At 32.5% G+C, this 15,376-nt stretch overlaps 1 protein-coding gene across 1 annotated transcript; it reads right to left on the minus strand.

Annotated features, from left to right (window-relative positions):
* Positions 1–1,837: 1,837 nt before the first annotated feature.
* On the minus strand, positions 1,838–9,084 carry Chchd2 (Coiled-coil-helix-coiled-coil-helix domain containing 2). The gene is made up of 4 exons (XM_072523244.1): positions 8,903–9,084; positions 8,621–8,799; positions 2,674–2,889; positions 1,838–1,982 (listed from the first exon to the last, which is right to left on the minus strand). The coding sequence occupies exons 1-4, from the start codon at positions 8,938–8,940 to the stop codon at positions 1,969–1,971; spliced, it is 447 nt and encodes a 148-aa protein (XP_072379345.1). The 5' UTR covers positions 8,941–9,084; the 3' UTR covers positions 1,838–1,968.
* Positions 9,085–15,376: the final 6,292 nt, after the last annotated feature.

Below are 15,376 nucleotides of genomic sequence, written 5' to 3' on the forward strand. Positions count from 1 at the left end.
AAAACATTGAAAATTATTTCTCATGCTTGAGATCCCAAAGGTTTGCCTTTTAATACACTTGCCATTTTAATAAATATAAATAAGAGTTTATAATATAGGGCCACTCCAAATAAAAATGTAAATACTTGACAACACTGTCAGAAATTTAGCACTAATCCCACGATGTGAACTCGTAGCCGACAGCAATAGAAATGAGCAATCCCTTCCACTTTTTAATTTGTTCTACGCGCAACCCGCCAGCTCTCGCTTATCGGATAATAAAGAAATAAAACATAATGACGGTATTAGATTTTTGTCTAATATGTAAAAATCTAATACCGTCATTATGTTAAATTGTAAACATTTTATTGTCGTAGGTTGTTTCCCTTCTTCAAGAGCAAGTTGTACTAGCTGTACGGTGTTTTGTGGATTATCCCGAATCTAGGTCTAATTCTTTTTTAAGCATATCCCACAAATGCTCTATAGGGTTAAGTTCGGGTGAGCAAGCAGGTTACTACAGAATACCGATATCGTCCGCTTCAAGGAAGTCTGTAGTGACTCTGCTGGTATGTGGAGGTGCATTATCATGCATGAAAATAAATTTTTTCCCACTGCACTTTTTTGGAGTCTTAACTACAGGTTGTAGAACCAAATCAACATGCGAGCTATTAAAGTTAATTAGCAGAACATAACACTTCCTCATTTATGTCTGTGAACAGATCTGGCTGTTTCCGTTCTTATTTGTCTTCCTCGCCCTCTAAGAACACGAATTCATCGATCAAATGGTTTTAGACAAATCATGATTTCGTCTGAAAATAGCACATTTTGCCAATTTCCAATGTTCCAGTTTTGATATTGAAGACATTAATTTAGGCGATCAATCTTGTGCTGCCTGGTTAACTCGGGAATCCGTAACTGTCTACTGCTGTATAGTCCTTGGGCATGAAGTCTTCTTCTTGTCGTTTCAACTGAAACACTTACACCTGTACCTTCCAAAAGCTGCTTTTGGAGTTGCGGGTGAGAAATTGTTGGGTCTCTTCTATCTACTTGGACAATAAAACGGTTCCGACAAGCCGTTGTTACTTTTTGGCAACTTTATCTTGGTCTATTCTTAAGCAAGTCCTGATACCAACATAGGTTTTGACACAACGCCCTGTGTTACGCCTACCACTGTAGCTATGTACCTACATTCATTGCTCCACAAAACCAATAACCTTTCCCCTTTGCACATCCGTTAACCCCACATAAGGCATATTTTCCTTTTTGAAAGCAAAAGTTAGTTTATTTATTTTCGTCCAATTTACAACTAAAACAAATAATCTATATCGTGCCGAGCAGTGTTATCTGATTAGTTTGTTGGTTTGTTTATTTTCAATAAAAACCTTTATTCTTCGCAACAATAACAAGTTTTTTCAAAAGAAATAAATATTAGTTTGAAATACATGGTGATTCCATTTAAGTTTGGTTGTGTGTACCCACGATATATTTGACAATAAGTTGTTATTCAGTCTTTCCACGGAATATGTCACTAACACGTGTTTTATCGATAATGTCACTTCATATTGCGGTTGAAGTTCTTTCTTAATTAAATGTTTATGTGTTAATTTGCCATGGCCAAGTCTGAGTCTTGTCAATATTACCTGGGAGCAACGATTTTCTAAAGAATTGATTCATGAACCAAAAACTAATAGCTATGTTTTAAGTTTGACATTTAAGTGTATTTTTAGAATAAATAATATTTTATGAAACCCTTTGTGATAAATCTAAACTATCCAAGGATTTCTGTTATCTGTTATGTTAAAGTGTGACCTACTATTAAAATACGACACGTTAAGGATAAGAAGAAATAACAACCAAATATTCGCAAAAACATTTAATTTAACATTTGTGTAACATTCCTATCTACATATAGTGCATTCTGTGAGGTAATGTTTAGAATAATTTTAACATCTCAGTAACACCGGAATTTAAAATATATCACTAGTCTGTCTAAACAGCAATATCTAAAACAAAAACATTAATTATTTTTATTTTTAGTTTAATTAATACTATATATAACAAAGCACCTTACCAAAAGTTAGGTGAATATTGAATTAATTAAAACACTCAATCATAGAAACTTGCAACAAGTGGGTGAAACATATGAGGAGAAAAGAAACACATATAGAAAAACAAAAAAATATAGACAAAAGGACCTCGAAATTTCTCAAAAATAATTCTAACAAAAGAAACAAGAAATTTAAGTAACCTGGGAAAATGAATAGTATACCAAGAAGAAATTCACACCATTAATAGAATAGCAGATTAATAGAGTGAGCAGAGAAAGAATTTACAGAAGCATTCTGCATATATCTGTTTTAAAAAAATGGATACACAATTGCCTTTCATAAGAAAATTTTCAAAAGGAGTACAAAAAAAAATAAAACTAAAAATTTTCAACAAGTAAACACAACAAATAAAATTAACAAGCCAAAAATACATATTTGGGATTATTAAAAAAAAACATGTTCTATATGCACTTTACATTTTAGACTCAAAACAAGCGTTGTGCATTTAATGACAATCATTACCCAAAGGGAGACCATTTTTATTTTTATACAATATATCAGAAATATCAAAGTAGAACGCAAATTTAACAAAATAATTGATGGCCAATATTTATAAAAATACAAACATAATTAAATAAATACTTACTGTTTCTAACTTTGCATTGTTGTAGAGCTTCATTGAATCCTTGGCATAGTGTTAAATCAGACTGTGTAGATGAACATTGTAAAAATTGCTTAATTTCCCAAGAACATGGTCCTTGTTCCCCAGCTGCTCCTGCTCCAGCATACTGTTGTTGGGGTGCTACTTGTTGTGGTGCCTGTTGTACAGGTGCTTCACTTGATCCACCACCACTGAACATTCCTAAAATATTTAGAAACACAATTAAAATTGATTCAGTTTTACAATTAACCAGTTTAAATTTCAATACAACGTCGCAATGTTTTATAATTAATTCATTTGTTGGACTGGAGTCCCTTTCCAGTCGATATCCTACTACCACTACCGCACCTTTTTTTAGTGACAAACAAATATGTCGGAACTATAGAGGAATATCGTTAATCAATACAACGTACAAAATTATATCCATAATACTGCCTAGAAGGCTAACTCCATACGCAGAGGAAATAATAGGCGACTACCAAAGCGGATTCAGACCGGGAAGGTCGACTATAGACCAGATATTCGTCCTACGCCAGGTGTTGGAAAAAACTGGGAATTCAACCGCGATATACACCAAATCTTCGTGGACTTTAAACAAGCTTACGATTCTGTTAGCAGAGAAGCATTGTGGGAGGCCATGGTAGAAATGGGAGTACCTGGAAAGCTGGTACAATTAACACAGGTGAGCACAAAGAACGCTTCCGCACGGATCAGAATTGGCAGCACCACGTCGGAGGAATTCCTCATTGACACCGGGCTTAGACAAGGAGATCCTCTCGCCCCCTGCTATTTAATTTTGCACTGGAACATGCGGTAAGAAAAGCTCAACCAAAACTGACAAACGGATTTGCCGCACAAGGATCAAAAATACTATTGGCGTTTGCGGATGACGTGGACACAATTGCACAATCCACCAGAGATGCAAAAGAAGTTTTCACCCTATTCGAAAACGGAGCCAAGGAAGTTGATCTGAAGGTCAATGGGGACAAGACCAAGTACATGGTGGTTACGAAGAACCCAAGACCAAGGGTTAGACAAAACGTAACAATTAATGAATACGACTTTGAAGTCGTCAAAGAATTCAAGTACCTGGGAGCGATCATGACATCTGAAAATAAATATGAAAAGGACGTGGAAGCCAGGATCATTGCAGGAAACAGGACATATTAGTCATTAATGACCGTACTTAAATCAAAAATACTCTCAATACCAGCAAAAATAAGAGTGTGCAAGACAATAATTCGTCCAACAATAACGTATAGAAGCGACACATGGACTCTGAACCAGCGGGAAACGACAAAATTACTGGTACTGGAGAGAAAGATACTGCGGACTATCTATGGGCCTTGCAAAGAAGAGACAACAGGAGAATGTAGAAGAAGACACAATGATGAACTACAGACAGTATATGGAGATGAAAACATAGTACGCTACATTAAAGCAAACCGAATAAGATGAGCGGGCCACGTACTAAGATCGAGTGACGAAAGACTTCTGAACATCACATTCTGGGAAAGGCCCGATGGCAGAAGGTCAGTTGGTCGCCCAAGAAAGAGAAGGAACGAAGCAGTAGCCAGTGATCTACGCAAAATGAGAACACAGCAATGGGAAATATCTGCTTAGAACCGACAACAATGGAGGAAAATAGTAAACGCTGCCAAGACTCACATAGAGTTGTAGAGCCAAATGATGATAATGATAACTACCGCACCTTCGCAAACGATCATCGTCAAGACGTCAAGTCAATCCATGCCGCGATGCCGCCAGTGTAAGTGTAAAAACGGAACACAGCTAGAGTGCATGTCAATTCGCCAAAAACGTACATTTATAAATGTAGATATGGAATTAAAAATATTGTTTAACTAAAAAAAATGGTTATGTTTTATTGCCAAAACGGTTTGAAAAAAAGTAGATTTCTAAAAATAAAAAGGAATTTCAAAAATAAAATAATAGACCCTTTTTAATTTGAAATTATAAACAATATTGGGAATACTAAATGTATTTAAGTATAAATTTAATTATTCAAATTATACCTAATGAACACTAACAAAATTGATGTTAATAAAACATTATTATTATCTGCACAAAACCGGACTTTCAGGAAAAATCGGTAGACTGAACAACTCTATTGGCGTGCGACATATGCTACTATAAATATTATAAACTGCAAAGAAGGGGCCATCCAGTGGAACAAATAAATTACTTATAAAACATTGGGACGTTATATTGAAATTTACACTGGTTAATTGCAAATCAGGGAATCTGAGTTATTGTATTAAAAATCCTATTACAGGTAAAAAAATTCCAAATGTGTGTGTATATATTATACATAAATTTTGAGTAAATTATAAATTTGGAGGTTTATTTTTATTAGGAGAACAACATGATGAACCAAAAACAGAAGATATTGGCTTTAAATAAGAGAGCAATGGATTTAACAGTAGTACATAATATTAAAAATGATAGAAATGCAGGATTCCCAGTAGCTTTCTTACTGTCAAACAGATTAGACTTATTGAACTTAAGTTTTTTTAGGTATGTATTATATGAGTAGTGAAAATTTATGACTGATAAGTAAGGATAATTTTCAAAAACCTTGAGAGGTCTCAAAATATTACAATGCACAGGCAAAGATAATGTGCAATCAACCAAAAAGGGTACCTGTAGACCTGTCAATGTTATAAAAAATTTGAATATTTAAGAGAAGAAGCAAATACATGATCCAATTTTGAAAATACAAATAAAAAGGTAAATGAAAAGAATTATTAATGAAAATGATGAAAATCTGCTGTAACAAAACCAAACCTATATCATCCATTGTATTTGTATGATGAAAATCCATTTATGGACTTGTTATTACAAGAAGCAAATGAGACAAAGTTTGTTTATTATTCTATAATATACATTTTAAGACACATTAATTATCAAGATAGAGTCATAACAAAAGCTCACAAAATGGCAGAATCAATAAAAAACAAAGTGAAGGTTAAGAAGAATTTTACGGTATATGGGCAATTTCAAATAAATTTGTATTCATCGCTACTGGTATGTGTGACAAATATGTGGTAAGAAATACCTTGTGTAAGCATGTGCACTTGGTATACTCGGTTCGCTATTCCCAGTCCGAACTGTCTAGTGAATTTAGTAATTATTTTTTTGCGAAGTTAGTTACTTTTTGACAGCTAAGCGAATGGAGTTTAAGAATGTATGAGGAGCACATAGGTACTAACTATGTTTTAGATGATGTGTTGCAAGCTGTTTGGGAGAAACTTCAATCATTAAATCAAGGCATCAGGAGGAAATTAATAAGTTTGTCAGAGGAAAGGTAGAACACATAAATGTGATCCAGGAAAAAGCCAAACGAAGTCTACAGAAGGAAAACTTAATAAATATCTTTTTATATTTGTATATGTATTGAATTTTTAATATAGTTTTATAGGCTTATTTGCAAGAAAGTTAATTAATTTAACATTATTATAGATTTTACTTGACTAGTAAATATAGTGAAATTTCTTATAAGATTATATGTATGCACACTTAGGTTAGGTCTGAATTGTAAAGCCATGTTAGTAATGATGTTATTTATAAACTTCTATATTAGAGTTAAATTTTTCAATTGGGATGTACTGGGTCCTAGGCAAGGTTTAGAGGAGTTTTACCTTCACATTGCACCAAGAAGGGCTCCTCCTTCTTTGATTTCCCAGATTTTTAATAAATAATGAACAAATTTTAAAATATCTATTTAGTGTTTTATTTGGTTTGCAATAGTTATTTGGAAGGCATATGACAAAGTTATCAGAAATCTACTGTGGTGGACATTAAGTAGGACAGGAGTGCCATCTGAATAATATGACAGTAATGCAAGACATGTATGAGAGGTAAACAACTAGCGTTAGAACTAATGCAGGTGAAACTGTAAAATTTTGTGTGAAAGTAGAGCTTTATGAGGGCCCTGTGTTAAGCTCATATTTATTCTAATTAATGCTGGACCAGATAACAGCTGAACTTCAAGGGGAGATTGTTGGTCTTTAATGTATGCAGATGTTGTGTTGGAAGGAGGGTTACTTTGTTCCAAGATTAACTGAATTGATTGACCCAAGGCTGACTGATTGACATAAACTGTTGTCTTTAATTGATTTTAATATCCCTTCCAGATTTCCTCTGTTATTTTCAAATTTTACAGTCAAGTTTCCTAGGTGTAATTTTGTTAAACATTCTCCATGAATAGAATTATTTTAAATGGTAGTAAAATTGACCTTGATTTATTTCTATGTGCTTTGTAAACAAAGCAGAAAGCAACTATTGTAATTTTTTTCAATTTTTTTCTTGATATCTTTCTGTTCCATACATGTACTGCACTATATTTTTTGATTTATTGTATCATTTTGTAATATTTTAAATAAAATTGGGGTAACCCCCAATAGGTTGTGGAACCCATTAATAAATAAATAATTATATTTTTTTATATTAAATATTATGTAAGTATATGTGTATATTATGTATGGATTTTCTTTACCTTCTAGATGTATCTGGATAATGTCGCTATTAAAGAATAAATTTTAACATTTCTATTTAGTTTTAAAGTTAGGATAACTTTAAAAAATGGTAATTTATACCTCAAGACCAACTATTAGTTTTTGGTGCACTCTTAAATTTCTTTTGGAGAACCTCCTCATAATGCAACTAAAATTAGGTTTTCCTGAATGTTATCCAACCCATTCCATGTCACACTGAATTTTCCCTAATTCAGAGGCAATGTTATATAACAAAAGTTATTGATTTATTTAGTGCCTCACTATAATAGTTGAGTTTTAAAACATATTTAAAATTATACATTTTAATGTGATCTTTTATATTATTGATTAAACATATCTCATTTTCCACATTATTAAAAAGTAAAAAAAGAAATTTGGAAAATGTGATTCTTTTCATTTTAAAAATCCAATCGACTAGTGTATTCTTAAATAGTTGACATTTTGAAAATTCCTCACTTATTAACTATTCTGATGTTTTAACAACACTGTCGGGTTCTCATGTATCTTGAATGAGGTGAATTGATTTTTAAATGAAAAATTCTATATCAGATAAGTTTCTCTTGGTCATTCTGAATAAGCAACAAAGCCACTACTGATAATGAGAATCTGTCAGAGTAGAATATTTAGAACATTAGAATTTTGTCATTTTAATGTTGTAACATACTAATTAAATTTAATTATACAAATAGAACTAAATATATTGCTACAAAAATACCAATCCATTTAAATATCCAGTGCAAGCTGTTAATAGTAAATTTAATACAACAATTTGAAATTAAGATTCATTCTTGAACAATATGATTTCAATACATGTATTCCTTTGAAAGATTATAATTTGATAAGCACAAAATTGATTTCTATTAATCTTTTAATTTTGTTATTAAAAGTGTTTCTGTTTCATACTGATATTTTCTTAGGTCAAAAATAAACATAACATCCAAAACACAAATTTTAAAGGTCAAAGGTTAATGGATATAGGTAATTGCTTCAAAATATGGCAACAAGAAAAATGTGATCTGATTTGAAAATTGTTTTAATCCAAGTGTACCTACTGTTATTTAAACATTTACCCAAAGCCAGAGTAAATATCCAGGTATATACTCATTTCTAAATGCCTTACCCACTAGGTATTAATCCTGCCTGGATTACTAGGTACAGAAAAAAAAATAAAATTAAAGAAAAACTTAGAATACTGAGAATACTGACTTAAATGGTGAAAAAATAATTAAAATAAAAAAGTAACTATATTAGAAAAAGTATGGAAAGACTATAATTTAAATTTATAAAAATAAAAAAAAACTTCACCTAGTTTTTTTGTGCTGTCGGGATGCATGTATGATCATAATAATCATTATTTAAATATATGTGTTATATATACCAAATTTAAACAAATATACCTGTTACTGCATGTCCTACAGTATGACCAATAGCAGATCCTATAGCTACACCTCCAGCTGTAGCGGCCATTTGGCCAAACAATCCAGGACCTTGTGAGGGTGCTGGTACTGGTGCTGGTGGGGCTGCATGTACTGGCGCTGGAGGTGCATGAGTTGGAGTTCTAGCGGGAAGATTTGACCTGTAACAAAGTGTTAAGTATTAGTTATGAAAAGTGAACAGATTGGAGAAGTAACATTGGCTTGAATATTAAACTTAATTTAATGCCTTGAATATTGACCTACCGTGCAGGGGCCGGTGCTGCTCTTCCTCTTCGTGGCATTTTCTTTGTACGTTTAATAATATTACTCACACGTAACTGATAATTTAATATGTTATGTAAAATCAGGTTATTCTTTCTCTACAGTTCACAACTCAGGAACTTCGCACAACTTAAAACTTATGGATTTGATAATTTGATGTATGACGTTTCCGTGACGTGTAAGATAAATTTCTAACATGTGACTACTGTCTAGAATGCCATCGACGTGAAATAAAGAACCAATTTTTGTTCATTTTAATAAAAAAATCGCAAGAAAAAGTATATACTTAGTTGGGAATAATTTAACATTAGCCAATTTAATATTGTTACATACATCTGTTCATAAATTATAGCTCTTTATATATACTATAACTAATACACGGTGACGAATTTGTAGAAACATTTGATTCCAGAACTTTGTAGAATTTACTAAAATTAGAGTCCAAGCAAAATAATTTCTGAACTACGAATTTACAATCACGTGTAAATAGCATCATGGTATAAAGTGCATACCTAAATATAATATTTTGTATAATACATATCTAACTTCCATAACATAAACAAAAGGTGGGTATCATGTGGAAGTCAATTATTGCAATATGAACTGCAATATGTAAATACCTAATTATAAACTTTACATTAGCTTAAATTAATTCTTGCAAAATATATATTATATGGAAGATTAACTAGATAGATACTTGTTTTAAAACAAATAATAGAATATATTATTAGTACTTAGGTACGTATACCTATACAGTCCAGATACAACGATAGTACCTAACATAGCACACTCCCACCAGGTGTAATTTATCCTGTGATACCTACTCACCTACAGCACTACTGTGCAATATGTTGTTTGGATATAAATTTAGGCTGCAACGTGTCTCTTAAAATCCATTTCTTTGATTCCCACTTGGACTTTTTCCACAAAATCCTGGAGATGTTAGTGATTAACGTTTCCATCAAGTATGGAAAAACGATATCAAGGAAAATGAAGTCCGATAATGTTGGACACTTAAAAAAGATGTGTGAGAAAATTTGTCTGTAAAAGAAATGCAGAATACTCAAGAAAATCTCTCACGCCACATTTTAATGTACCTAGTAAACGCATATCCTTATTGCTGTAAATACGTAAAAAATATGTTAATTTGTAATTTGAGTGTTAAAAGAAAACCCTACGTGATGGAAAAAAAACTATTAGTTATCATTTTTGGATTCAGTGTAAAAAGTACTATAAGAATCAGTCAATAAACCTTTTGGGACAAAACATTATATTTTTCTGTTGTCCAACGTGCAGTGGTTTGTGTGTGAAGTGAGAATTATCACTACGTCACAACATTAGTTTAATGAATGTACCTACCTATTAATGTACGTTAGTGAGTCAGTCTGATTTAGTCAAAAAGTATTTCATTATAAACAAGACGATGAGATCCTCAAGAGTTCTATAGCAAAACCTTGTGCAACTCTCTGCTTAATTCGAAACCTACTTTGCTACAGACTGTCCAAAATACATACTTTTTTTGTTTCTGGTTATTAATTTGACCGTTTATAATGTGATAAATATAACGTGCATAAAATATATTAATATTTTCTGAAAAAATAATACAATTTAGATTTAGGTATAGGAATAGGTACCTACTTATCTGATAATCGATTAAATCATTATATATTTTATTAATCTTCATGTTGTGTGTTGGACACTCAAATAGAAAATATACTTATGTTCCCATTCTAACACAACTGCAGTATGAGTTACCTATAATTTTTATGGGAACTGGCAATAGAAAACTCAAAATAGATATTAGAATTAAAAACTGGGAACTGGCAATGGAAAACTTGAAATAGAAATTTATATGGAGCTATGGCATGGACAGTTACGGACGCAACTGAAAGAAGATTCGCCAACTTTGAGATGTGGTGTTATCAAAGAATGTGGAAAATATTATGGACACAACACGTAACAAACACCGAAACATTAGGAAAAATGAAGAAATACTTAACAAATCATGAATGTGTTGCTTGTGTGAGTCCATTTCAAAAGGTGAAAGAAATAATATTATTTCTTTCACCCTTTTTTAAATACTTAACACTTTAAAGGTGAGAAAATGACAAACTTTGGTCACATACTGAGAAATGAAAAATATGAGTTGATGCGATTGGTTAGATATACAAGGGAAAGTGGAAGGAAAATAGGATCGGGGAGTCGACGCAAGTCCTAGTTGAAAAATTTAGCAGTGGAGTGGAAAACCGACAATAGAACCCTTCAGAACTGCTGTAGACATGAGTAAATTCCGATTGTATCAGTGCATTGTTAGCACTGATACCTCTCGATTGTAATGTATTGACAAAGCTTCTATTTGATATTTTTTAGGACTAGGGTTTTCTGGAAATTCTATTTTGGTGTTTTACAAAATTTATTCCGTTTTGATATATTACTCCAGTCGTCAAAGACGAAAATGCCACTGAAACTCTAATAAAAGTCATACGAACAAGCTGAATTTTGCTAAAAATGACAATTTTGGGATCCCAAAAAAGATGCAAAAAAGTTTGACGTTTCTACCCCAATGCTTCCATCTAAACCCCCCTCTTAGGGGGGGGTAGCACTTTTTTCTGTAAAATGAACTGTTCTCTCAGAAACAATACTTGGAGTGAACGGCGATTATGAATGTCAGTTACGCGCGCGAAATCAATTTTTTATATAAAATTTATATTAACTCGTCGGTAAAAATTCGATATCTTTTGATCAGAATGTCCTATCGACAAACATCAAAATGCGTTTTAAAGAGTGCTGCTTCCGTATGAAATTTTTACATTTTTCATGCAAATGAAGTAAGTTTCTATAAAGCGGTTAAATAAATAAAGGTTGCCCGATTTTTGTCATTTTTTACAAATGTAAAGCTAAATCATGCTTCGATTTATCATCAGACCACTCACCGTTTATAATAACAATCTTCGAAAAAATCTTAAACAAAGTACATCAACCAACTTTGCATAACACCAAGACTAACTGGTCTCAATTAAGAGAAAAACTAAACAGCCTGATCTCACTAAATCTGTCCTTGAAAAATGAACTCCAATTAGAATCAGCTGTAGATAACTTAACAAAAAGCATACAAATTGCTGCATGGTATGCGACTCGCAGCTGCGAACCATCTCCAAAGAGAAATAATGTGTCTCCCACAATTAAACAAAAAATTTCAGAGAAACTACAATTACGTAAAAATCGGCAACGGTCAAGAACGGCAGAAAATAAGAAAAAACTTAACAAAGCAACAAAGGAATTAATCCATGAAGAAGAAAGCCATGGAATTCAAGAATATTTAGAAAATTTAACACCGACTGAAGCTACAGATTACTCACTCTGGAAAGCCACGAAAAAACTCAAACGGCCACAACTGTATAACCCACCAATCAAAGATGAGGTAAACACCTGGGCTAGGAACGACAACGAAAAAGCTGATCTTTTTGGCAAGCACCTTCAAAAAGTATTCACGCCATACCCTTCTACAGTATCTACAGAGAAAGAAACAGAACTAACCAGATTCCTAATAGCACCGTTTCAAATGGATCTGCCCCACACGAAATTTACAGTCAACCAAGTAAAACAAACAATAAATGAAGTCAACATCAAAAAAACCCCTGGATTTGACCTAATCTCTGGCAAGATTCTAAAAGAAGTCTCGGATAAGTGCATAAAACTGTTAACCTTTATATTTAATGTAATCCTGCTCCTAAACTACTTCCATAGTTCATTGAAAGTGGCACAAATTATAATGATCCTTAAACCCGGAAAAAAACCGGAAAAGTACGTTTTTTGAAATTACACAACTACAGCTATAAATTCCACCCAATGCCGTATTTGTGGAAGCATTTTCCGTGACGTGAGATAGTTTGTAATCTGAAAATTTAAATTCAGCGTTTTTATGCATATTTCAAATGGATGATTCGTTGTCAAACTAAAAAATCGAAATTGAATGTTATAAGTTTCGAAGATTATGTTCTAATAATAGAAATACCAAATCAGTCAATGGAGATGACAAATTTTATTGATCGTAAGAGAATTGTACAAAATGCCAAAAATCACGTACCGTTATTTATTTAAGAGCTTTATAGAAACGGACTTCCATTGTGGCAAAACGCAAAAATTGCATAAAAAAGCTGCACTCTTTAACTTTAACGCATTTTACTTTTTGATCAAAAGATATCGAATTTTAACCGTCGTCGAGTTGATACAAATTTACCTAATTTAAAAAATTGATTTTACGCGTGTAACAGTCATTAAAAATGGCCGGTCGCTGCAAGCGTCGTGTCTTAGAGAACGGTTCATTCTACAAAAAAGGTTTCAATAAACATTTTTGTTAAAAATTATCTCAGTTACATTTTTGTTGTTCCAAGCATTTTTTCTTAGTAAATTGATGTTTTCTCTCCCCTCGCTCTACGAGGGTGTGTTTTAAGGGGAAACCCGGGGGTAGGAGTGGCAAACACATTTTGCAAAATTTAGCTTTTTAGAGGTCAAATCTCTGACGACTGGACTACTCGTGTATAAGTTTTGCCACGTTTTCCAGATTTGGTTTTTTTGTTTTATGAGTAAGTTAGAAGGAAGTAGTTTAAGCTGTAGCTTGAGCTGCTTTTGCGAAAGCTCATGCCAATTGAGAACAAAAGGACGGACCCAGAGAGGGGACTATGGGGACCACGGTCCCCCGAGAATTAAAAAAAAATCAACTTTTATAGTTTTCTCTAAATTTGAGATGCATACTCAATAACATTCGTGAGGACTTTATCAAGTTCATTGACGCTTATGAGAACATGAAAATAATTGGCGAAAATCAAGAAAGAGGGGAAGAACAACGCCTAGCAGGAGAAGCCTGGGGAAAAATAATATGAAACTTGGTAAAAGAACTGCACCAGAATCCGAAGAAATGTGTAGGAATCGGTACTGAGAGCTGTAGCGTAGTGAGCTCTGAAGGAGTCGGTGCAGTAACAGAAATAAAAAAGGGCGAAACAAACTGGGACAAAGTGCGGGACGAGACATCCCGCGTGCATCCCTAAACTTGGCCAACATTATTCGCCTTTTATCTATGCTATTTTAATTTCATAAACTAAACTACATTTCCTTCTGTGTACTTGTTGGACTTCATGGAGTTTTAGGTTAAAATTTGCTGATTTTTCGTTACTAGATAAATAAAAATAAAATTTAAAAGGGAAATTCCCAGTGGTTGGCTGTATACCATAGTTTAAAAAACTTACAACTTCTTTACAGACAACTGTTGTTTACTTAACAACTAAAAACTTCGTTTTGCAAAATGGTATAAAATTTTTATTAAAATTTTTAAAAATTATTAAAAATGGATTTATAAATTTTCAGAACGTTTTCGATCCTAGTAGATCATCATCAGTGAAAAACCTACAAATAAGTATAACCAGAGGATCTTAAATTACATAATTTGAGTAACGAACAATATTCATACATTTTTAATCAACATTTTTGGTAGTAATGCATATATTCCTTCCCCTTTTTGTCATATATTACATGCCGTTGTGATTACAACGCATTTATTTAAATTTACAAGGAAAATGAACTTCCTGTAGTTGGCTGTATAGCATGAATCATAAAAGTTTTATTTAAAAATCCTTTATAAAAGGTATCTAATTAAAAAGACCCTTTCGGGCTACATCACAGAACATTTTGGGGATAAAAAGTCCATCATCATTGTATTATTACCAGGTATACATGAGTCAAGCCACTAAATATCTGGGTAAAATCCCTTAAAAAGTTACAAAATTTGTTGTGTGTTACATTATTGATGAACATATGTTGTGATGTTAAAGTATTTAATAGATACTCTGCAGGGCAATATAATACTCCCATGGTTTATTGCTGACCCTCAGACCTTGTCAGACAAGGTCTGAGGGTCAGCAACAACTCAGTCAGTTTATTGAATGACGTCATCACTCGAAGGCAAATATTTATCCAACTTTTTAATTATTCATAATACAATTATTATTCTTTTTTCTTCAACAACAAATATTTTTTTTATTATACATCATTTAAAACAATAATATAAATTTGATTCTAAATAACACCCTTAATGGGCATATAGTATCTGATTATTTTTTAAAAACTACCTATCACTTATCTTGAAGGTCTTGTCATTTCAAAACAATTTTTACTTTCTTTTGTCAACAGTTGGTTGTTACCCCTCAGATGACCATGATAACCATTACCAAAAATGTAATCCTTTATCATCGACCTAGTGTTTTAAGAATAACGTTCGAAACTTAAATTATGTAATTTAAGGCTCTTCTGACCTTATTATGTGACTAGATTTCCAATTTTACAGTCAAAATTTTACCCTTTTGTTTTCATTTTTAAGTGGTTTTACTTAGATATTTGTAAGTTTTTCTCTGATAAAGATCTCACAGCATCGAAAAAATTCTGAAAATTAATAAAACCATT

This window comes from Diabrotica undecimpunctata, chromosome 2, assembly GCF_040954645.1.
Source record: "Diabrotica undecimpunctata isolate CICGRU chromosome 2, icDiaUnde3, whole genome shotgun sequence".
Lineage (NCBI taxonomy): Eukaryota > Metazoa > Arthropoda > Insecta > Coleoptera > Chrysomelidae > Diabrotica > Diabrotica undecimpunctata.